At 42.8% G+C, this 25,955-nt stretch overlaps 1 protein-coding gene across 1 annotated transcript in view; it reads right to left on the minus strand.

The window, feature by feature from the left end:
* ADGRV1 (adhesion G protein-coupled receptor V1) overlaps positions 1 to 25,955 on the minus strand; it is a 1,128,533-nt gene that overhangs the window by 649,408 nt on the left and 453,170 nt on the right. Inside the window, exons 64-68 of the mRNA XM_029573357.1 lie at positions 21,126 to 21,358; positions 14,237 to 14,385; positions 7,693 to 7,894; positions 5,117 to 5,336; positions 3,681 to 3,920 (exon numbers count right to left, since the gene is read on the minus strand). Coding sequence (XP_029429217.1) covers positions 3,681 to 3,920; positions 5,117 to 5,336; positions 7,693 to 7,894; positions 14,237 to 14,385; positions 21,126 to 21,358 — 1,044 coding nt within the window. The remainder of the gene's footprint in view (positions 1 to 3,680; positions 3,921 to 5,116; positions 5,337 to 7,692; positions 7,895 to 14,236; positions 14,386 to 21,125; positions 21,359 to 25,955) is intronic.

Here is a 25,955-nt window from a genome sequence, read left to right on the forward strand (position 1 = left end):
CCGTTCTGGCCACCAGATGTCGCTGTCCCTGTATTATAACACTCTAGTAAGAAGCCATCTATACCTCTCAGTCCCTCCCACCTGGAGGCTCTGAACTGGATTCCTGAACACTATTTAGGCCCGGCCATTTTAAGACACCATGGGTTCAGTTTGAGGAAGCAGTCAAGAAGTAAAGATGTATTTTTGCCACACTCTGGTGGGGCCTCCCAGCTTCACCCAAAGGAGTTTATTTTAGAAGTGTTACCTCCCAGTGGACTCCCTGCCTGAGGGTCCTTCTTCTAATTTATAGAAAGCTAGAATTTTAAGCCTGATACCATTTAGAGGCAAAAGGGCTCTCTACAGGGGACCAATGACTGTGAGTCTATGCTAAACCCTAAGTAGGCAAGCACCAGTGATGGATCCTGCTGCAAGAGACAGTGAAGGCAGAACATGTATCCAGTTTAACTTGAACAGAGTGGGGAGGTTTTTGATCCCTCTTCCCCACTACGATTGCAGTGCTGAGAATGAGCCTGATCCCACAGACTTTCCCCAAGAGAAGTCCCCTAGAAACATCAGTGAAAAAAAGGAGGAAAGAACTACCATGGAAGGAAGAACAAGAGCAGGAGACCTCAATCGAATCTCTACACACCAAGGGGCCAGGACAGGCTGGGTGTCCCAGGAGAAGATGATCAAAGGTAGGACTTTTGCAGTAAAGTCAGGGAACCCCACCACTAGGATTCCCTCACAGCTGCTGGTTACGCTGCGCACATTAAAAATTAGAGATGTGAATCTGGCTTCGGACAATTGAAAATATCGGACGATATTTTCAAAATAGTCAGGAATCGGGGGCTCCCCCAAAATGTTGGGAAAACCCCACGATATCGATTGTGGGGGTTCTCTTATCGTTTTGGGGGAGGGCGGGAAAACGGCACACAAAAATAGCCCCTAAACCCACCCCGACCCTTTAAAACTAATCCCTTAGCTTCCCCCACCCTCACGACCCCCCAAAAAACTTTTTACAGGTATCTGGTGGTCCAGTGGGGATCCTTGGAGCGATCTCCCACTCCCAGGCCGTCGGCTGCCACTAATCAAAATGGCCCTTTGCCCTTACCATGTGACAGGGTATCCGTGCCATTGGCCGGACCCTGTCATATGATAGGAGCACTGGATGGCCGGCGCCATCTTGTGCTCCTACCATGTGACAGGGGCTGACCAATGGCACCGGTAGCCCCTGTGACATAGTAAGGGCAAAGGCTATCGGCGCCATTTTGAATACTGGCAGCCGATAGTCCGAGTGCAGGACATAGTGAGGGCAAAAGTAGTGCTGGCGCCATTTTGAATATTGGCAATATGGCCCGCGTGGAGGAGGTCGCTCCCGGACCCCTGCTGGACTTTTGGTAAGTCTTGTGGGGGGGTCAGGAGGCCCCCCCAAGCTGGCCAAAAGTCCCTGGGGGTCCAGCGGGGGTCCGGGAGCGATCTCCTGCACTCGTGACATCGGGTGACAGGAACCAAAATGGTGCCACCTTTGCCCTGTCATATGGTAAGGGCAAAGGGCCACCGGCGCCATTTCTATTAACGCAGCCGTGGCCCGAGAGCAAGAGATCGCGCCGGGACCCCCCCATTGGACCCCAGGTAATTTAAAACATTTTGGGGGGGTTTGGGAGGGTGGGGGATTTGTTTGAAAGGGTCGGGTGGGTTTTAGGGTTGTTTTGGTGTGCCGGTTTTCCCGCCCTCCCCCACTTGACCCCAGGTAATTTAAAACATTTTGGGGGGGTTCGGGAGGGTGGGGGATTTGTTTGAAAGGGTCGGGGTGGGTTTTAGGGTTGTTTTGGTGTGCTGGTTTTCCCGCCCTCCCCCCTCCCCCGATTTACGATTTTTTGACGATAAATCGGGGGAATTGCTATTGTATCGCGGCTCTAACGATTTTTGACGATTTAAAATATATCTGACGATTGTTTTAAATCGTCAAAAAACGATTCACATCCCTAATAAATGCAATGCATTGAAAGCGTGTATTTCACTGCACTGAAAACACATACTTTTCCTACCAATTTTAAGAATATTCACAATGGGGCAGATTTTCAAAGGGTACGCGCGTAACCCCCGAAAAGCTGCTCCTTCCACCCCCTGCGCAAGCCGAGCCTTTGTTGCATAGGCTCGGCGGTGCACGCAAGCCCCGGGATGCGCGTAAGTCCCAGGGCTTTCCTGGGAGGGCGTGTCGGGGGCATCACGGCCGGTGCGTCATCGAGGGTGCTCCGGGGGCGGGGCCGCAGGTGTGGTTCTGGCTGGAGGGGCGTTCTGGGGGTGTGGACACGGCCTCTGGACCGGAACATGGCGCACCGGTAGGCGTAACTTTTGAAATAAAGGTGGGGGGGGGAATTAGTTAGGGCCAGGGGGCGGGTTAGTTAGGGGAAGGAAAGGGAAGGTGGGGGGCGCCAGAAAGAAAGTTCCCTCCGAGGCCGCTCCGATTTCGGAGTGGCCTTGGAGGGAACGGTGGCAGGCTGCGCGGCTCGGTACTTTTGTTTGCGCCGGTTACGCGAACAAAAGTACGCGCGCACGTACTTTTTAAAAATCTGCCCCAATATATTTTACATGCAAAAATAAAGAAGAACTTGCACGCATAAAACCCGATTTACGAGCACAGGTCAGCCTATTTTAAAACATTGCTCTTAATTGAAATCACCAGTTTTCCCATTCCTTCACCAGTCCACCCAGTCCTTCTCCAGGTCATCGAGATCTCCTGGAGATCTCTCTTCAGCCTGAAGTAACCCAATCACTCAGACCTCCTACCCTGCTAATAGTACACAAGAAACAAGCCTGATATCAATTACGCACCATGATTAGCAGCTGTAAAATTAAGCAGAATAGTAAGTTGCCAAATGTACATGCAAAAGTCTCTTATAAAATAGCAACTTATATGCATAACTATTAGCTCTGCCCCAGAACAATCCTAGACCACTCCTCTTTTTCACATGTGTGTGCAAAACCTACAGTGCATGTATACTTTCCATTTTTATAAAATAGCGATTTTGCACGCATAGCCTACTTACGAGCATATATACGCAATTTTATGCATGTAACTCTTTGAAAATTCATCCTTAAGGTCCTCATTTACTAGGCATTTTTCTGATAGACGCAGAATGGGAGAAAAGCCTTAATTAATAATCAGGCCCTGAGTTTGCACCCAAGGAAATGGAGAGTGAAGTGATTTGAGTAAGATCACAAGGAGCATCAGTGGGATTTGAATCCTGGTTTCCCACTGATCTAACCACTAGGCTGTTCCTCCATTCCAGGCTTTTTATGTATCATGCTTCAAATTATTCTGATTGTAAGCTGCCTTGAGCAATCTTGCTAGAATGAAAGGATGGGACGTAAAAATGTAATATAGAAATAGAGTACTTCTATCAAGGCAATGAGGAGAAAGCCATAATGGATAGAATAAAATGAATAGAAAGTTATATTAATATTTGTATTTCTTTTTTGTATTTATTAAAATGTATTGATCACTTAACATAAAATAGGTCTAAGCGATTTACAGTAAAACATACATAAAATTAATTAATATCATATACATAATAAAAAACATAACAATAAATAAAGATCATCCAATATAAATATGGTTCAGTTCCATAAAGACTATCATTATGAAGCTCAAAACTAAGCAATAGCATGAAGTAAAAGAAAAAAAAAACATAACTTACTATTAGTGTAATATTTCCTGCTTTGGGATCTATTTCACTTTCACCCCTCTCGATAGTTAGTTTGACAATAAAAGTCTCCCGGACTTCAATTTCCTCGTGAGGGTAGATCTTCAAGTTGATGAACCTCAGTCCCCCTTCCCCATCTGTAAAGTGGAATGATCCATTCACAGGGTCTCCAATATCACTGTTCAGGGGAGGCAAGACCTCTCTGGAATTAGGTCCCAGGATATTCCAGTTGACCTGTGGAGAACCTCAGTTTCAGAAACACAGTACCACTACCAACCTACCAACACAGAAGCAGCTTGGAAAAAATGTTTCAGGTTTGCAGAATGTTTTACAAGTTTAAAAAGAAAACTGCATTGAACCACTTAAAGCAAGCTGTCCTGTTCAAAAGCATGGCTACAAACCAGCTCCAAAAAGTGGGTCTTAATACCTTTTAATTACAGATTAATCCTAAAATATGAATATAGTAAGAAGAATTAGTTTAAAGGTGAGTATTATTCTGGGACATAAAACCTCGTTTGTTTGTTTTGTAAGTAAACATGAAGCAGATATCTTGAATGCAATATAAATGTATTTACTATCAGTGTTGAACTGTTTTCTTTATGTTTTGAACATTTGGCTTTATTTTGAAAACATCACATTGCTCTCTGAAATTTCTGTTTAGATGCTTGAAATATCATCACTTCCATAGTCAATTAAAAAACATGAATGACAAATTGAAGCTAAGTAAATTAATGCTGCATCTAAGATTCCTGCTTCAAAATCAGCCACATGTTCACCTTTAAGGTGGAAATAACTACAATTAATTACTCTGCTGACTTATTACACACGAAAGCAAACCATGTTCATCACAAATTCTTAATGCCAGTTAAACTTCAGAGAAAACAAATATGTAGTGCCTTCATCTAAATGCAGGATTCATTAGAACTCCTTTAGTTAATGCATTCTGAAAACATTTTTATGCCGATTCTGCATGACTGCAGAGACTCACTTTATTCAATTGTAATTGCTTTTTTTCCTGTCTTCTTTCTACCTATTTCTGGGTTTAGAGGATTGGGTGACCACGGCTCCATCGTGAAAACTCTGATCTTTTTGTGTTAGAATGCTGCTGAGATTTGCCATTGACTTCTGAAGTCCATGGTGTCTGGTCTTCCCTAGTGGTCTCTCAGGTACTAGCCATGGCCGGCGTTGCATCTGAGATCTATTAACTTTGGGTTCTCCCAGGCTAGTGTTCCTGGGTCCAACTGTAATTGAGCCCTTATAATAATACTGTTCCCACATCTTTCTTCTCTTTAGAAGCTGATGTGCAATCTACAAGTCTGTTATTCACTATCAGGTCATCTGCTTCAGAGATTGTTTCATATATTCTATAGAGAGATTGCACTTTTATTTACAGTTGCAGAAAAACACATTCAGTCATAGGTGAGACATACCTGAGTTTCTCCTAGTGCTCCTCCTACTCTTTCCAGGACGAGCGTTAGAGCCAGTGATATGTTAGGGTTAGGTAGCATTATTCGACTTTGGTTAAGAAATCGAACCAATCCATTTGGTGAGTCACTCTTCGCAATGGTGACTCGACTCACCAAATGCAGTCCAAGGACAGCACCACCAGTGGCTCCAATCAGCTGGATTTCAAACTGCTCAGCAAACTCCCTATAAAAAAGAGAAGCAAAATAAATATTTTTTGAAGAAAATTGTGACCAGCTTATTTGCAATCGCCTAGTCAGAGTTTCTCCCTGTAAATTTGATAGGAAAAGCATATATTGCCATGAATGATAAGAATTGTAATAGAAAAGGTTAGATCCAACAAATAACTCTGAAGAACCAGCTGGGGGTCTCATGGTATATAAGACCTTGATTTTGTTCTAGAAAGAAGAGATGGAATACGTCTAGCACAGCAAAATTTACCCTGCTGCAGTACTATCTCAGGAGACTTACATATTTCTATGCTAAAGAACATACTAACTTCCGGGATGTAGTTTTCTGTAGGTTGGGACCTGGGACTTTTGGGGGTCAGCTGGGGCCCTCCAACTCAGGATGGTGAAAATAGATCTTAGGGTTTCCTCCCAATTTTTCAAGAAATGCTGATTGATATCTATTGTGGTATTCAAGAGGTTCAAGACCTTTTTTAGCTGTGACAGAGAAATCCTGTTAGAATGAACTGTCTGAGGAATTATTTTAGCCTGCAATGTTTTATCTGTTTTAAGACTTCTCTGGTTGTAGCTTAGGATATATGGAAATATTTTTGTGTATATCAGCTTCCAGAAATGTATTTTGTTCCTTATAAATTCATGTAGAATTTGGGAATTTGGACTTTCTTGCCCAGAGAATGAAATTGGGTTAGCTTAGCCTTATAGAAACCTGCCCTTGTGAGAGAAGAATTTCTCTGTATATTAATATCTGAGGTTTTTTATCTGGTGAATGTCTACTGAGTTTTTAAACCTTCACTCCTGAGAAGTGCTGATAGCAGAGGTGGCATTTGCTGGTGGGTGAGCAGGTCTTGAGAGCATTGGATTGCTAGGAAAACTGTGCATTTAAAGATGGTAAAAGAAAGAATTAGAAGTTGTTGCTAAAGGACAAAGTCAAGACCTAGTATAGCAGGATTTTAAAAAAGTTTGGACAAGCTCCTGGAGGAAAAGTCCATAAATCAATATTAGCCAGTTAGATATGGGAAAGCCATCATTTATTCCTGGGTGAAAACAACAAGAAATGGATCTACTCTTCAGAATTTGTTGGGTTATTTGCAACCTGCCTTCACCACTGTCGGAGAACTCAGTCAACATCTGATCTAATTCTGCATGCCATATCTTACGCTCGTGCTATGTACAAAGTTGGTCAGTGAATTGTTATAGAAGTCAATTTTAAAAGCGTTGCTCATGCAAAACTGCCCACATATGTACATATGTGGGCCACACACAAGAAATGTGGATTTTAAAAAGCTCGAAATGTGTGCATAAAAAATAAGAGGGTAGAAAAGGGGTGAGGCATGGGCAGAGCTTGGGCGCTCCAGGGAGAGCCAACAGTTACGTGCATAACTCCATATTTCAAAACCAGAGACTATGGTACGCATTGGCTTGTCATCCACGTAACTTTACTGCTGTTCTTGATGAGAAGCAAGTCTGTAGATCTTGAGTTTAAAGGCTTACAGGACAGGGTGAGGGTGAGGGTCTGGGTCAACTTGGGGGCATGCATGATGAAGAACCAGATGGGGTCATGACAACCTCAATATTAATTAGCCAAACTGGTGGACTAATTGTAAAAACTGTTTTGTCTATCACGTGAACATGTTTGAAAATTCACCAACATACGTGCAGGAATGCCGGCAAATCCTAGGAAAGATACTCAAAGTAGGTTTTCTCGAGCAATCTCTTAAGATTAGAGGTATATTTATGCATGGGAGGTGTATTTTAAAATACATGCATGCAAGTGTGCACCTGATTTTAAATTGCAGTGTAACTCCACATGTGTGCTCGTTTTAAAATTATCCTGATTTATTTTAACCTTCTCTTCTATGCTTGGACAGCATTTTTCTTAAATCTCTTATTATGTGTATTTAAAATACTTTTTTAGGGAACTTACTGACACCCTCAGAACTACTGAACTATCTGCTTATCCCCTTTATTTTTCTTTCAAAAGGATACAGGACCCCTAACCCCAAAGCAGCATGCTTACACATTAATATCTGAAAAAAATGCAAAACTTCATATGGGTTTAACAATAGGATTTTCAATTTAACATTTACAATATCATCAAAAAAGAAGTCAAACTGGAGTTCACCTGGGGTGTTTCACCACCACCAATAAAATGATCAAAGGAAGAAGAGCAAGTCTTTTAGGGTGTAAATCTCTGAAGTACTTTGACACTTCTGCCACTCCACAAGACAGATGACTTGTTTTACAATGCCATTCCTTGGAGCAGACAGAAATATGACACACCCCAGCATTTAAATTTACATATTCTGAAATTTACAAATACAGCTCCTATACCTTCAATTCATGCTTTCAATTACCTCTCATCATCATTGGTAATAGAGACATAGATAGAACTCCAGTTCTGGCCATGGTGAAATACAACCGAGTGATTAGTAATATTATAGTCAACACCATCAGGCAGTGCAGAGATGCTGTGCGAGACAAAATCAGCAGTTACATAGCCGAACGTTCCACGTTTCCTCACAACAGGAATCATAACCACGCCGATGTCCTCTTCCACTGTAAATTGAATGCATGGCTAGATTAGACACAGTATGTGTGACTAGCAATGTGGCAGGATAAAAGGCAGAGGACATCATTCAGCATAATTTCAAAACAATATGAGGGTTTAAATAGACCAATGTATAGATATAGTTTTGAGAAAAACAAACAAGAGGACTGAGAGACCAAATGATATTTTCATAATAATGTGGCAGGGCCCCTAAATTGGGTCCACATCTTGGAACAGATTATGGGTAGGTGGGAGAGCCCCAGGATTTCTTGGGTAATTTGGAGAAAATGTACTGTGTGCAGTACCAGTGAACCACCACTAGATGGCATAGTAAATTGTTAATTTTATTTTATTTATTTATTTAGGCATTTTATATACCATCACTCCAAAAGAAGATCACAATGGTTTACAATATTTACATTCATATTCATGGTCAACAATCACATACTGTATGTCAACATTCACCTTCTAGTTCAACACCATAGTGTATACATTTTCTAGTTCACGATCATAATTGTTCTTGGATATCACTCTAGCTACAATATAATCTAGCTCATATTCATACATTTTCTTGGTCGACCTAACAGTAAATACCACTTTCAATTCACTAACAATACACTTCACATTATTCATAACTTATTGCTCACTCCACTAACATTATCTCTGGTACTGATGTAGCAGTTATCAGTAATGGTATTTTACATTAAATCGTATGCATTTCTAAAGAGCCCAGTTTTCAGTTCACGCTTGAAACTCTGTCTTTCTGTTATCGACTAGAAGTGAGTTCCACAACTTGGGGCCTGCTATGGAAAACATTCAGTCTCTTATTTGCATTAGGTGTGTGTTCCAAGTGGAAGGTACCATTAGAAGTCCTTTGTTTTGTGATCTTAGGGCTCTCTGTGGTGTGCAGTGTTGAATTGTCACTCCTAATAAACATGGGTTAATATTGTTGATGATGTTGAAAATTAGAGCTAATACTTTATAGTGAATTCTTGATTGCACAGGAAGCCAGTGCAGAGCAATCAGCAAGGGGGTGATGTGTTTGAATTTCTTTGTCCCTAGTAAGTCTTGCAGAGGCATTTTGAAGTAACTGTAGTGGTTTTAGTTGACTTGAGGGTAGGCCTAGTAAAAGGGAGTTACAGTAGTCTATTTGAAAATATAAGTGTTTGTAAGACAGTGCAGAAGTCCTGTATTGTTAACAAAGGTTTCAGTCGATGTAGTATTCTCAGCTTGGAGTACCGTTTTGATCAATTTGCTTATATGCTTTTTCATAGTGAAGTTCTCATCGATCTGAATTCCAAGGTCTCGTACTTGATCTGAGGGAGTAATATTAATGATTCCTAGGACTAGGGATGGTGGTTTGATTATCGTTTTATCTCTCTTTAACCACACAATTTCCTTTTTTCGGGGGGGGGGGGGGGCTAGAGTTAGTTTCAGTTGAGAAAGTTTTTGTTGTATGGCCTTCATGTATGTTGACAGAGACGATGCAGTATTTTGAATGTTTTGTTGAATGGGATCTAGAATTGTATGTTGTCTGCATATAAGAAGAAGTTCATTCCTAGATTTGCTAGTAATGTGCATATAGGCATCAGATAAATGTTGAATATTGTGCCCGAGAGAGCTGAACCTTGGGGGACACCTGTATCGATTGTGAAGGAGTCTGAAATTTGACTACCCAGTTTGACATGGAATGTCCTATCTTTTAGGAAGGAGGAGAATTATTTATTAACATTCCATCTATTCCAATTTCTCTTAGCTGGTGGCATAACAGGGTATGGTCAACTGTGTCGAATGCAGCTGTTAAATCTATTAGTACCAGGATATATGAGTCATTGTTATTAAAGCCTTGTAATACAGGGTCAGCTAAGGAAATGAATAGGGTTTCTGTTGAGTCTTTTTTTTTTTTTACTCCAAATTGGTTTGGGTATAGTATATTGTTGTCTTCTAGGTGGTTCTCTAATTGTGATAAAACTGCTTTTTCTAGGACTTTTGTGATGAAAGGCAGGTTGGATATTGGTTGGTAATTGTCCCAATCATCAATTCTGCCGGCTTTATTTTTTAGGATTGGTTTAATCACAGCTGGTTTTGCCCTATCAGGGACCAGTCTTTCTGTTAGTGAATGGTTTATTATGGTTGTGAAAATCAGGGTTATTACACTGCTTACAGTTTTCAGTGCACTTGCAGGGATACAGTCTAGTGGGTGGGTAGTGGGCTTCATTTTAGTGATGATTTGGTTTACTTCAAGATAAGATACTGAGTCGAATGAGCTCCATTTTACTTAACCAAACTTTTCTTCAGGCTCTTTTTTTGGCAAGCAGTGGGAGAATTGTTATTTAAGGGTATTGATTTGATTTAACAATGAATCAGCATATTCATTGCATGAGTTCTTTGTAAAGTCGTAGTTATTTGAGATCGAGGAGGATGGGTCTTTGTATGTTAGCTTAAGAGGAAGTTTCTGGATCGAGTTGTCTATTATCTATTCCTTTAAGAAGACAAGGGCAGAGGATCATCTGGGGGGAGTTATTTGAGAGTATGTAATGCTTGCTTTAAGATCTGGTGGGAGGAGATTGGACAAAGCTGCCAGAAAGGCTGGTGAGTCCGGGAACCCCTCCTTCCCTTCTTATAACAGAAGGCCCTGCAAGGTCTTTCCCCCTCAATAGGAAATTCCCAAGGCAGAGTGGTGTTTCTTCCCATGAGGAAATAAACAAAGGACCCGGCCTGGGTCTAAGAGGAGCAGATGGAGAAATACTTGGTCTCACAGCCAGTAAACAACCAAGAGAAGGACAGGAAGTGCCAAGGATGCCAGGGAAGGCCTTGGATATTGCCTGGGATACAGCGTTATAGGACATAGTGTACTTGGGTTTTCAGAAGGCATTTGACAAAGTTCCTCATGAGAGGCTTCTAGGAAAAATAAAAGTCATGGGATAGGTGGCAATGTCCTTTTGTGGATTACAAACTGGCTAAAAGACAGGAAACAGAGAGTAGGATTAAATGGACAATTTTCTCAGTGGAAGGGACTGGGCAGTGGAGTGCCTCAGGGATCTTTTCAATATATTTATAAATGATCTGGAAAGAAATACGACGAGTAAGGTAATCAAATTTGCAGACGATACAAAATTTTTCAGAGTAGTTAAATCACAAGCAGATTGTGATAAATTGCAGGAAGACCATCTCAGACTGGAAAATTGGACATCAAAATGGCAGGTGAAATTTAATGTGGACAAGTGCAAGGTGATGCATATAGGGAAAAATAACCCATGCTATAGTTACAAATTGTTAGGTTCCATATTAGGTGCTACTACCCAAGAAAGAGATCTAGGTGTCATAGTGGATAACACATTGAAATTGTCGGTTCAGTGTGCTGAGGCAGTCAAAAAAGCAAACAGAATGTTGGGAATTATTAGAAAAGGAATGGTGAATAAAACGGAAAATGTCATAATGCCTCTGTATCGCTCCATGGTGAGACCGCAACTTAAATACTGTGTACAATTCTGGTCGCCGCATCTCAAAAAAGATATAGTTGAGATGGAGAAGGTACAGAGAAGGACGATCAAACTGATAAAGGGAATGGAACAGCTCCCTTGTGAGGAAAGACTAAAGAGGTTAGGACTTTTCAGCTTGGAGAAGACACGGCTGAGGGGGGATATGATAGAGGTGTTTAAAATCATGAGAGGTCTAGAACGGGTAGATGTGAATTGGTTATTTACTCTTTCGGATAATAGAAAGACTAGGGGGCACTCCATGAAGTTAGCATGTGACACATTTAAAACTAATAGGAGAAAGTTATTTTTCACTCAACACACAAGTAAACTCTGGAATTTGTTGCCAGAAGATGTGATTAGTGTAGTTAGCATAGCTGTGTTTAAAAAAGAATTGGATAAGTTCTTGGAGGAGAAGTCCATTACCTGCTATTAATTAAGTTTACTTAGATAATAACCACCGCTATTACTAGCAACAGTAACATGGAATAGACTTAGTTTTTGGGTACTTGCCAGGTTCTTATGGCCTGGGTTGGCCACTGTTGGAAACAGGATGCTGGGCTTGATGGCCCCTTGGTCTGACCCAGTATTGCATGTTCTTATGTTCTTATGAGAGTACATGATGTAACAGAAGCATCCAGCACAGGTCTCCTAGTGACAGAAAAAACCCCAGGTCCCGTTTGCAGTAGGCTGCTACCACAATCTAGGCTGAAGAATTTACTAATTTACAGTACTGGCAGAGTGGGAGGGTTAGGGTTGGAGGGTGCTCTTCAGACCACTGTTTGGTTAAAATTGGATTCAGTGCATGTATAAACTGCTAACCATCCTTATCATCTATTTCCCCATATCTCTAAACTACGCTGATGATATTGGATAATGCCAGTTTATATCACATGGTTTGGGGTCCTTTCCAGGATTGTCAAACATCTGATCTTTGGACATAAAAGAGATGTATATCTGTCTCCCCACCCACCCAGATATCCACAAATCTGTGCACTGCTAGATTTTTCTCTTCTACAGATGTCTTAATTCATAACCAGATTTGTGTCAACTGCCTTACTAAGAACCTCAAACCCCTTATTTATCAATATTAATGTATGGCTTGCATTGGTTGCTTTGTTAGAGAAGGAAATATGTGTGTCATGAAGTAAGGATTGGAAGAAATGCAACATATAGTCTGATTTAATCCAGCTGCAGGAAAGATGGTACAGCGATTGATTCTACATATAAACTTTTATCTTAGACGTTTGTATAAATATTTTTGGGTATCTGATATAGATTTTGGCAGTGGCGGATGAGGAGGGTAAGATAATAGCAAAGTAAATGATAGCAGATAAAGACCAAAAAGAGCCCATCTAGTCTGCCCAGCAGCAATTTTATGCTCATCTACCCAAAGTAGATCAAATTATTACATGGAACCCAACCCCTAATTCTGTTGTGGGTAGGCAGATGAAGCAAAGTTTACCCTATCAAAACCTTATTCCACACACCTAAAAATTGTTATATTTCATTCATTTTTTTTTCTTCATTCTGCCAGTTCTGGCTGTTTTAGTAGCAGCATCAGAGGTTTTTCAGGGCAACAAGATAGGACTCGACTCATGGCAGTAGGGACAGTATGCAGCAGGCACCTCTCTTGTCCGTCTACAGGCTGGCACAGATTACGTGCAGATGCCCACATTCTCAGGGGTGGCTCAAGGTAATCTGCTGCCTGAGGCGAAGAATGAGATGGCACCCCCTGCCCCATGGGGTACCTCTTTCTGGCACCCACACGAAAGCACGTTCACATGTTCTCTCCCCCACTCCAAGAACCCTCACACATGCTCTCTCACCTCCCCAGCTCGCAATTTCTCTCTCTCTCACACACACATACACAAGCTGCCACTCACACATAAGCTGCCTCTCACATGCGCACATACACTCAAACTGCCTCTCACTCAAGCACACACACAAGCAATCTGCCTCATACACGCACACATACACACAGGCTGCCTCTCACACAAGCACACACACATACACACAGGCTGCCTCTCACACAAGCACACACACACACACACAAGCAAGCTGCCTTTCTCTCACGTGGGGCCTCTTCTCTTTTTTCGGCTGCCGGTCTGAGCTCCAGCGGCAGCCCTCAGCCATTCTCCCTTTTTCAGCCACCACCGGCCTGAGCTCCAGCAGCGGCCTCCAGCCTTTCTCCGTTTTTTCGGCCACCACCGGCCTGAGCTCCGGCGGCGGCCCCCAGCCATTTTCTGTTTTTTGGCCACCACCGGCCTAAGCTCTGGCAGCTAGGGGCCAGCCTTTCTCCGTTCTTCGGCCGCTGCCAGTCTGAGCTGAGGCAGCCGCGGCTGGGGCAGGCAGGGTGAGGCGAACGCCACAGCAGCGTTCTGAGAGGGGCATTTTTTGCTGCCTCAAAGTTCTGCCACCTGAAGCGGCCGCCTCACCCTGCCTCATCATAGAACCACCCCTGTGCATTCTCCTGCAGGCCTGTGCAGAAGAGAAAACGCAAGGGATAGTAGCAGAGGCGGTGCCAGACACATGTTTCTTTTTGGGGATCATAGGCAATTTGACCAGGTGGCAGAAAGGGGGCCAGTACTGAGTAATGTCAGATACAGCCTTAGAAAATACTCTGGATATTTTACATCTCCAGATATTTGCCCAAGAGTTTTACAAAACAGAAGACTAAGTGATGGTGTTGTAACAGCTATTTTAGGCAGAGTGTTAGTGAAATGTCTGAACAAAATCTGGCTGTCATTTGTTTGCCAATCATTTTTCTGCCTTTTCCCGCTCCCATGGGAGACCTTGCATCAGAACAGCAGCACTCTTAAAAAGTACGGATTTTCGGCGACTCCTTTGTTAAAAACAAAGTTGGCTTACCTTGCACGGCAATAAACTGTGGATCAAACTCAATGACACCCTCAACATTGTCATTCTTCCTTATGACAACACGGATTACAGAGAAGTTTCCTATTCCAGGAGGCTGGTCTACCTGAAGCCCATTTTCTCTTATGGTAAAGTCGAACCCACTTCAATGTGCACATAAAAAAAAACAACAAAATACGCAGGTATTAGTCTCCACACATCATAGAACACAACTGTGAATTATGCATAGAATTATCCCTCTTTCTGGACAGAGAGAAGGTGATCTCATAACAGTCCGTGCAGGGCTAAAGTACTCACGGAGAAAGTATCCAGCAGACTTTAGCCCGAATTTTCAAAATGGACTTCTGCACAGCTCTGCATGAGACTCTGGCTGCATGCACGCTCACATTTCCACGTACAGCTCAGCAGGTTTAAATGCGTGCTTGTAGAGTTACGCGCATACTTTTGAAATCAAAAGAATGGTTCTAAATGATTTGCCCACCTCTACTCCCCCCCCTTAGAATGCTTCTTTCTAGTCATGTAAAAGGGGGCGTGAAATCACGTCTGCATCTACTTTTACATGCATGACCTCCCCCTTCCCCCTTGAGCAATTTTCAAATTCACATTTCATGAACATAAAATCCTTTTGAAAATTCATCCCAGGAAGGAAGGGGGGGGGGGGGGGGTAAGCAGGGTGAGTTATTTATTTATTTTTCAACACCCCCTACAGTTCGGCCTTGTCGTTTTTATTCCATGTTCCTTGCTTGCACACACACTCTCTCTCTCTCTCTCTCTCTCTCTCTCTCTCGTGGCAGACATGTGCTCAAGGGAAGAGACGCTGGCTCTGTATTTTGAGGAAGGGAGAGGCTGCATTAAATAAAAAGGGGAACAAGTGCAGCCCCACAAATACCTGCACATACTGTTCACAGCACCACAGAAACAAACCTGTTGACAGAAGTCAAGAAGGACTTTAGAGAAATGGGAATTATTTTTTTGCTGTTAATACTCTCCCAGGAAGGGAAGGAAAGAGAAGGGAGGAGCCTATACTTTTTCTTGGAAATGAGAAGGGTATCCAACCAGTAAAGAGGAGATGAATGCTTTAAAGAAAGCAAAGTTAATTAGAACACAAAACTGATACTCTTCCGCCTCCCTCGGTTTATATTTTATTTCTGTTGGCAATGCAGTTTTGCATTGTTTTTATTTTTTTTTTCTTTTAAATGTACCACATGTAGCGTTGTTAGGACTGTGATGGATTGAAGTAAACTTTAGCAGAATGCTGAAGGAAGGAGCGTGACCTCGTGAGCAAGGTTTTTACAATCTGCAGCATGACTGTAATAAAAACTGTAAATTGAAAAAGGCAGTGCTATGCTTATTCTTTTTCTTTTAAAAATTAGACAGAATGTTCTCTAAATTCCATTTAAAAAAAATAAGTGAAATTAATAAAAAATAGTTGTCAAAACTTTTAAAATCTATAGAAATTTTGCCTTTATTTGGAATTTTGGACTATAGCTTGCAGGCTTTGGGATTCTACCATCTATTCTAGCAGAGAGTACAAACGCAAACAGCTCAGGAAAGCTGCTGCTTACAGTACATTCTGTTTGAATATTAAACACTCTGTCCATATTTCCTTCCGACTAAAGATGTAAAATAGGTAGGACTGAAAAACATTTGTGGTGTTGGGAACAAGAGAAAAAAAAGACGACCAGGACCCCAGCACATGGAATAAAGCAAAGACGACCAGGACCCCAGCGCATGGAATAAAGCAAAGAGGACCAGGACCCCAGGCATGGAATAAAGCAAAGACGACCAGGACCCCAGCGCATGGAATAAAGCAAAGACGACCAGGACCCCAGCGCATGGAATAAAGGAAAGACGACCAGGACCCCATCACATGGAATAGAGCGAAGACGACCAGGATCCCAGCGCATGGAATAAAGCAAAGACGACCAGGACCCCAGCGCATGGAATAAAGCAAAGACAACCAGGACCTCAGCGCATGGAATAAAGCAAAGACAACCAGGACCTCAGCGCATGGAATAAAGCAAAGACAACCAGGACCCCAGCGCATGGAATAAAGCAAAGACGACCAGGACCCCAGCGCATGGAATAAAGGAAAGACGACCAGGACCCCATCACATGGAATAGAGCGAAGACGACCAGGATCCCAGCGCATGGAATAAAGCAAAGACGACCAGGACCCCAGCGCATGGAATAAAGCAAAGACAACCAGGACCCCAGCGCATGGAATAAAGCAAAGACAACCAGGACCTCAGCGCATGGAATAAAGCAAAGACAACCAGGACCCCAGCGCATGGAATAAAGCAAAGACAACCAGGACCCCAGCGCATGGAATAAAGCGAAGACAACCAGGACCCCAGCGCATGGAATAAAGCCAATGACAAATACAGTTCTAACCGCAGGAGATACACTGTTGCTGCATGTTATTAAGCAGTGCCAGGAAATGGTCTGTCCATCCCAGTAGCACCAGTATTTCCTCTCAGAGCTATGCAGGACTGATGACATTCACCCCGCCCAGAAGCTTAGCTTCAAAAAATTCCAAACGCTCTGAATAATGTCCATAAGAACATAAGAACATAAGAAAATGCTATACTGGGTCAGACCAAGGGTCCATCAAGCCCAGCATCCTGTTTCCAACAGTGGCCAATCCAGGCCATAAGAACCTGGCAAGTACCCAAAAACTAAGTCTATTCCATGTAACCATTGCTAATGGCAGTGGCTATTCTCTAAGTGAACTTAATAGCAGGTAATGGACTTCTCCTCCAAGAACTTATCCAATCCTTTTTTAAACACAGCTATACTAACTGTGTTAGTATAGCACAAACCACATTCTCTGGCAACAAATTCCAGAGTTTAATTGTGCGTTGAGTAAAAAAGAACTTTCTCCGATTAGTTTTAAATGTGCCCCATGCTAACTTCATGGAGTGTCCCCTAGTCTTTCTACTATCCGAAAGAGTAAATAACCGATTCACATCTACCCGTTCTAGACCTCTCATGATTTTAAACACCTCTATCATATCCCCCCTCAGTCGTCTCTTCTCCAAGCTGAAAAGTCCTAACCTCTTTAGTCTTTCCTCATAGGGGAGTTGTTCCATTCCCCTTATCATTTTGGTAGCCCTTCTCTGTACCTTCTCCATTGCAATTATATCTTTTTTGAGATGCGGCGACCAGAATTGTACACAGTATTCAAGGTGCGGTCTCACCATGGAGCGATACAGAGGCATTATGACATTTTCCGTTTTATTCATCATTCCTTTTCTAATAATTCCCAACATTCTGTTTGCTTTTTCGACTGCCGCAGCACACTGAACCGACGATTTCAATGTGTTATCCACTATGACACCTAGATCTCTTTCTTGGGTTGTAGCACCTAATATGGAACCCAACATCGTGTAATTATAGCATGGGTTATTTTTCCCTATATGCATCACCTTGCACTTATCCACATTAAATTTCATCTGCCATTTGGATGCCCAATTTTCCAGTCTCACAAGGTCTTCCTGCAATTTATCACAATCTGCTTGTGATTTAACTACTCTGAACAATTTTGTGTCATCTGCAAATTTGATTATCTCACTCGTCGTATTTCTTTCCAGATCATTTATAAATATATTGAACAGTAAGGGTCCCAATACAGATCCCTGAGGCACTCCACTGTCCACTCCCTTCCACTGAGAAAATTGCCCATTTAATCCTACTCTCTGTTTCCTGTCTTTTAGCCAGCTTTTTCAGAAGGATTATATGCTGAAGCTACTTATCAGAACAAAAGGCTTTTGTGCAGAACCTCTTGTTACGTCCTGCACAGTTATCTGAGGTACTGAAATGTTACCTTCATGCGAAGGTTAACATTTCCACCCTGTTGCATTTTCTTCTCCTCTTCGTTCAGCTCCAGTTATTGCAGTCCAGGAGACTGAAGTCCTCATGCTACACAGCGATGCCATCCTGATTAAGAGTGAGCTGAGAGCATGGGGCTGTAGTTAGGATTATACTTTTCTCACTTTTTTTTATTCTTAACCAATTGGAAGATAATTTTCAAAGGGATTTCTGTGAGTAAAACCATGTTTTAAATTGTCATCGGTAGCGGCTTAAGTACTGTAGGACCCGCTGACCAGTTTCTGGGACACGCTGCTCACTGCCAGCTACTTGCATAAAAACAACGTTATGACAGACATCAGTATTCACTCCTCACTTGTAACTTTCCATTCCTTTCCTGAGACACCAGGAACTCCCCAGTAAGGAATATGGCAATTAGCTATAGGATAGCCCAATTCCCCAGGACCATATTTAACCTACTTCCCCACTGTATCTTCTGCAGATTCAAATCTCTAGCCAAAGGGCTGTAGGCCCCTTCTGGTTCTGGGTGAGCTTTCTTTCCTGGCTCCGCACCTGGTTCTCCTTCTCCCTCTCCTCTTTGAAAGGCAGTGTTCCTGAAAACCACACTGACTAAAATCTAGTAGCTTTGTAATTTGCCTCAGCTGTGTTTCCCAATTATTAGCATCCCTTTCGATGGCTGCTGCATTCAGTTTATTTGGTTCTTTTCCCAGGAATCTCCAAACTACATTTCCCAGCAGCCCCATGCTTCCTGTTCTCTCTGGCTTTATAATCCCCTAGCCAACTCTGGCTTGCTTTTTCTTTCCCCTTTGAAGCAGTGTTCCCCCTGGACCTCTTTTCAGAGCTCCCTCTGCCGACCACCCTCTAACTGTTCTGTTTCTCCAGGCTACTTCAGTGTGTGAAGCCTTCACTTTATCACATAAATGCAGAAATGTCCTTTTACAAAATTGACCACCTGATATTTAGGTAAAATTATATGCATAAGTCATGTAGGAGCTTAAGCTTACACAGACTGTGCAAGGCATTCCAGGGGGAAGAGTGGGGGAGGGTTTTGAATTTACACATATACTTTGGAAAATTCAAATATATGCATGCAAATTTTCCCCAAAATGTTATGTGCCCCAAATAGCAAATAAAAGAATATGAGGCTAAATTTGGAGGGATAAACAAAAGCAGACATTATGTGCATATGTCTGTTTTGAAAACTGGTGTAATTTATGCATGAAATTAACAGCATAATTTAGGCCACCTTTGAGGGCAATTTTCAAAGGCATTTCTGTAGGTAAAACTGTTTTACACACAGAAATGGGCTCTTTGAAAACTGACTACCCGCTCTGTTCACAGACATGCGTAAGTAGCGACAGTATACATGTATGTTTTAGGGATGTGCAATCGTTTTTGCTGAATTGGAAAATTTCAAAGAAATAGTCCAATTCGGCATGGGTCGGAGGACCCAAATCCCGAGACGGATTTTCCCCGAACTTCGGGGAAAATTCATTGTTTGGGTTAGCGTGGGCGGGGGGGGGGGGGGGGGAGAGAGGCACATTTATTTAAAAAAAAACAAAACAAACCCACCCCAACCCATCAAATTTAGTTAATTACAAACCTCCTGACCCCCACAAGCCCAAGTCTTGTGGGGGTCAGGAGGCCCCCCCAAGCTGGCCAAAAGTCCAGCGGGGGTCCGGAACGACCTCCTGCAGTCGATCTCCTGCCGGCGTCATTTTCCGTACGGAAAAACGATTCGCGGCAGGAGATCGCTCCCGGACCCCCGCTGGACCCCCAGGGACTTTTGGCCAGCTTGGGGGGGCCTCCCGACCCCCACAAGACTTGCCAAAAGTCCAGCGGGGGTCCGGAACGACCTCCTGCAGTCGAATTGTGTTGTCTACGGCCGGCGCCATTTTGCGCCGCCATTTTGCGCCGCCATTTTGAAAATGGCGCTGGCTGAAGACAACACGATTCGACTGCAGGAGGTCGTTCCGGACCCCCGCTGGACCCCAGGTAATTTAAGGCATTTGGGGGGGGGGTTCGGGAGGGTGGGGGATTTATTTTAAAGGGTCGGGGTGGGTTTTAGGGTGTTTTAGTGTGCCGGTTTTCCCGCCCTCCCCTTCCCCTCCCCCTTCCCCCGATTTACGATTTTTTGACGATAAATCGGGGGAATTGTTATTGTATCGCGGCTCTAACGATTTTTGATGATTTAAAATATATCGGACGATATTTTAAATCGTCAAAAAACGATTCACATCCCTAGGAGTTACTGATGGTGAACCACTCAGAAGAAACAGTGTGATGGAAATAACCTGATGATAGATGCAGCCTTAATGCAGTCCTATGACGTACTTTAAGATGGTCATGCGACAATTCAGAATCTTTTCTAACACATTGTTCTTTTGAAGCATCTGCAGTGCAATTTTCCCTTTTCTTTTGCTATATTTTGTCTTATGCTCATGGGTTCTTTATTATACCATTGAAATTCAAAACTCAGTAATTATCCTAAAGAAAACTGGGTTTCTTTTGCAGGTTATGGTAACTTTTATTGAATTCAAATTATTTAAAGATAATGCTGCACGTGGAGCTTTCAAGAACATATAAATGTGTTCTTCATGCTCTCTGAAGCTGAGATACATCTTTGGTTAATCGTTATATGGATTCCATAAAGGTATCACAATCTGCCAAAAATACAGTATCAAAAATAATTTAAAAAAAAAAACCCCATAAAATCAGAGGGATACCTCATCAAAAGGAAAGACCTCATCAAAAAGCCACTGTATATTCATACGTTCTCTTTCTCCAGTTTTTTCTGTCCTTTATTTCCTGACTACTCTAGCCCCCAAGTTCATTCTCCCTGTTATTTGTAACTGCGCTTCGGCCTTCCTGTTATTTGGTAACGTTCAGTTAATCCCTAAGTTTGATGTAAACCGGCCTGATATGAAGCTTGTCATGAAGTTCGGTATAGAAAAATGTTAAATAAATAAATAAATAAATGTATTTAGCTATTGTTTAAGTATTTCTTTTAATTTTAATTAATGTTTTATAATATAATAAAATATATTTTTACCTTCCCTGGAGCTCTGCCTTGGTGATCATGATAAAGAACTCTTCTGGGCCTTCAGGCAGATCATCATCTTGGATCTCCACTGTGATGATTTTGCTTGTTTCGTTGGGCAGAAACAACAGTTCTCCCCGCAAGGATGTGAAATCCATGCCGCCTACCGCACTTCCGTTCAAGGTCTGATAGCTTAGCCGTACCTGGCCAATACTGCCACTGGAGCGTGTCACAGTAAGAGTAACCTGATTGAGACAAAATGTTTTACTACAAAGTTTAATGCCCAGGGCTATTTACTGGTTTGTTTTTCTAACATGCTGTTATTTGCTAAGGAAAATAACTCAAATCAAACATAATATCAAACAGCCTCACCTAAATTCTAAGACTTGCAGATATACAGTATGTCCTTCTCTAATCTGGGTCAGGTAAGAGAATTTAGGCAACACTTTTTTATGCATTTTTAACCAAATGGCACAGGAATCCTAATTTTCTTAATTGGAGGCACTAAAGGGACTTTGAACTTTGTCTACACAGTCAATCACCGTAATTGTTTTAAATAAATACATTTTAGAAGATGGCAATATATAGGGATGTAACAAAACTAGGGATGTGAATCGTGTTCCATATCGTCTTAACGATAGAAATCGTGTGGCAGGGCAAGAAAATCGTGTTAGGCACGATTTTTTAGTTAAAAAATCGTTAAAAATCGTTTTTTCCGATTAGTGCGCACTAACTGGGAGTTAGTGCGCACTAACTGAAAATGATACAATTTGACACTTTTCAGGTCAGTTAAGGTCAGTTTAGGAATGAATATGTATTCCTATTGGCTGCCCTCTTATTTATTCATGTTACCAAGGTTCCCACTGACAGTATATGGGGGATGGTAAATGGAAACAGTTGGTAGCTTGACAAAACAAGTAATGTGATCAGTCAATGTGACTAGAACTTGTGCCCTAACCCTGATACCAGGGGTATTGTGATCTTCCTGCACACAGTGCCCTAACCCTGGCACCAGGGGTGTTGTGATCTTCCTGCACACAGTGCCCTATCCCTATTAATACCAGGAGTGTTGTGATCTTCCTGCACACAGTGCCCTATCCCTATTAATACCAGGAGTGTTGTGATCTTCCTGCACACAGTGCCCTAACCCTGGCACCAGGGGTGTTGTGATCTTCCTGCACACAGTGCCCTAACCCTGACACCAGGGGTGTTGTGATCTTCCTGCACACAGTGCCCTATCCCTATTAATACCAGGAGTGTTGTGATCTTCTTGCACACAGTGCCCTATCCCTAATACCAGGGGTGTTGTGATCTTCCTGCACACAGTGCCCTATTCCTGATACCGGGGGTGTTGTGATCTTCCTGCACACAGTGCCCTATTCCTGATACCGGGGGTGTTGTGATGTTCTTGCACACATCCCGGTATCAGGGATAGGGCACTGCATGCAGGAAGATCACAACACCCCTGGTATTAGGGATAGGGCACTGCGTGCAGGAAGATCACAACACTCCTGGTATTAATAGGGATAGGGCACTGCATGCAGGAAGATCACAACACCCCTGGTATCAGGGATAGGGCACTGTGTGCAGGAAGATCACAATACCCCGGAGGAGTGAGGGTCAGGCAGCTCCCCCCTGTCTGTGAAGCCAGCCTCTCACTAGTAATGCAGGGAGGGAGCTGTCTCAGACTTCACCATCCTCCCCCCCCCCCCCTCACCCACACACCATTCACTAGCTGGGACATGGGGGAAGTCAGGAGTGAGGGTCAGGCAGCTCCCCCCTGTCTGTGAAGCCAGCCTCTCACTAGTAATGCAGGGAGGGAGCTGTCTCAGACTGGTATCAGGGATAGGGCACTGAGTGCAAGAAGATCACAACACCCCTGGTATCAGGAATAGGGCATAGGTTCTAGTCATATTGACTGATCACATTACTTTTTTTTGTCAAGTACCAACAGTTTCCATTTCCCATCCCCCCAACCATCACCTCAGTTGGAACCTTGGTAACATCAATAGATAAGAGGGCAGCCAGCCAATAGGAATACATATTCATTCCTAACTGACCTTTACTGACCTGGAAAGTGTCAATAATTTGTATCATTTTCTGTTAGTGTTCCTGAGTTTCCATTTCCGTTTCCCATCCCCCCAACCATCACCTCAGTGGGAACCTGGTTAACATCAATAGATAAGAGGGCAGCCAGCCAATAGGAACACATATTCATTCCTAACTGACCTTTACTGACCTGGAAAGTGTCAATTTGTATCATTTTCAGTTAGTGCGCACTAACTCGAGTTAGTGCGCACTAACACGATTTAACGATTTTTAACGATAAATCGTTAGAATTTCTATTGTATTGTGTTCTATAACGATTTAAGACGATATTAAAATTATCGGACGATAATTTTAATCATTAAAAAACGATTCACATCCCTAAACAAAACATAATCCACTGAAGGATGAACAAATCAACAGTAAGTCAACAAATCACCTATGAAGGATAATCTCCAAAGACAAGCAAACAATAAGGGCCAGATTTTAAAAGGTATGCGTGGGTGTAGATTTGTGCGCGCAACCCGGTGCGCACAAATCTATGCCTGATTTTATAACATGCGCACGCAGCCGCACGCGTGTTATAAAATCCAGGATTGGTACGCGCAAGGGGGGTGCACACCTGTGCACCTTGCACTCGCCGAGCCCTAGGGGAGCCCCGATGGCTTTCCCCGTTCCCTCCAAGGCCAAAATCGGAGCAGCCTCGGAGGGAACTTTCCTTTCGCTTCCCCCACCTTCCCCTATCTAACCCACCCCCAGCCCTACCTAAATCCCCCCCCTACCTTTGTTCTCTTCTTTACGCCTGCCTGAGGCAGGCGTAACTTGTGTGCGATCCTCCGGCACGGCGGCCGTGCCGGAGGCCACTGTCCCGCCCCCAGGCCGGCACCCCGCCCACAACCCACACCCTTCCCGCCCCTTTTTCAAAGCCCTGGGACATGCGCGAATCGCCGAGCTTATGCAAAATAGGCTCGGCGCGCACAGGAGGGGTTTTAAAGGGTTACGCGCGTAACCCTATGAAAATCCGTCCCTAAGCATGTGGGGGATATTGCCTATATAATTAGACTATCACATCTATATTGAAAGTAGTTAGCCATAGTGTCATCATTGCCCCCCTCCATCCATGCTTCAATATTTTTTAAGTAAATTTTTCAAGTGCAGTGTGCCAAAAAAGGGTCCACTAAAAACGTATCTGTAATGAAGCGGTATATGCATAGACTCTTATAGAAACCTGTCACAGGCTGTGTTTCAAAAATAATATTTTCTTCTTCATGGCAATCCTTATCTTCATATATAGAAACCACCACAAACACTGCTCTTGTTTATGAAAAACGCTACAAACAGTATTGTTCCGCAATGATCTCGATTTTGGCAAGATGGTTGCTCGGCACTTCTGAAACCAGAAGTTCTTTTATACATTTCATACAACTTCCTGCAACATCACCAAAAAACCAAAGGGAAACGTTACCACACCGTAACGATACTGTATCTCCCCACTGCCTTAAAGGTAAATTATAAAACCTGCGTGCGGGCGTGCATGTGCGCACGGTTCCCGGCACGTGCGCATAAGGGGGGAAATTTTATAAGATGCGCGCGGCGATGCAATAGGCCCTTTCCCCAGTTCCCTCCCAGTCTGTTCCAATAAGGGTGCAGACTGGGAGGGAACTTCCTAAACCCCTTAGTTAACCTGCCTCCCCCTTTTCCCCTATCCGCCCCAACCCCTAAAACCCCGCTAACTAACTTCATTTTTGTTTTTGTTTTAATTCTTATCTGCTCTCAGGAGCAGTAGCAGGTTGTGCGGGCTTCAGCGGGACAGTGACTAATGGTGCTGACCCGGCCTGCCCATGCCCCGGCCACGCCCATTCCTTTTTCTTTAACCCGTTCTTCGTTGCATACTACGCGCATGTCCGTGGGCCTTTGAAAATCCCCGCAGCGCGTGCTCGAGCTGGGTTTTTAAAATCGGGCTGTTAATGAGGAAACTGAATGTCAGTCCTTATTATGATCATGAAACGTGACTTTCTTTCCTGTTGGATTTTCTGTGACGTTGCAGGAGGTTGTATAGGTCGTATAAAAGAACTCCCCGTTTCAGAAGAGTGCTGACCATCTTGCTAAGATTGAGACCATTGCGAAACAATATTGTATGTAGCCGTTCTTCCATAAAGAGGAGCAGTGTTTGCTGTGGTTTCTATATATAAAGTTAAGGATTCCCACGAAAAAGAAAATATTTTCAAAATGCAGCCCCATGTTGGGTTTTATAAGAATCTACACATACATGGCTTCATTACAGATACGTTTTTTAACGGACACTTTTTTTTGGCACACTGGAAAATTTTACTTAAAAAATAATGAAGCATAGCTAACCACTCTCAATATAGATGTGGTAGCCTAATTTTATGAGCAATATCCTTCATATGCCTATTGTTTGCTTGAATTTGGAGATTATTCTTCACAGGTGATTTGTTGATTTCCTAATATATAGGGATGGCCAGAAAAAAAGTCCCAAAAAAGGAGTAAAAATGTAATATCAAAGAAAACAAAAACTTCTATGTGCATTATAATGCCAAACGTTTTAGCAAACATGAAAAATGCAAATTATGCCATGATACCTTCAACCTCACACTGGTATCGGAAAATATTTGTAATAGTTATGGAACTCCCATAGAAATGAGCTAATCACATTGCCACAGGCTCTTGATGTAACAAATAGTTACAAGCACTCTTGTTTAATCATCGGCCCACTACGGTGGACATCCTTTTACTGTCCTAATTTTTTTCTTGTTTCTTTTTGTACTATGTAAT

This window comes from Rhinatrema bivittatum, chromosome 1, assembly GCF_901001135.1.
Source record: "Rhinatrema bivittatum chromosome 1, aRhiBiv1.1, whole genome shotgun sequence".
Lineage (NCBI taxonomy): Eukaryota > Metazoa > Chordata > Amphibia > Gymnophiona > Rhinatrematidae > Rhinatrema > Rhinatrema bivittatum.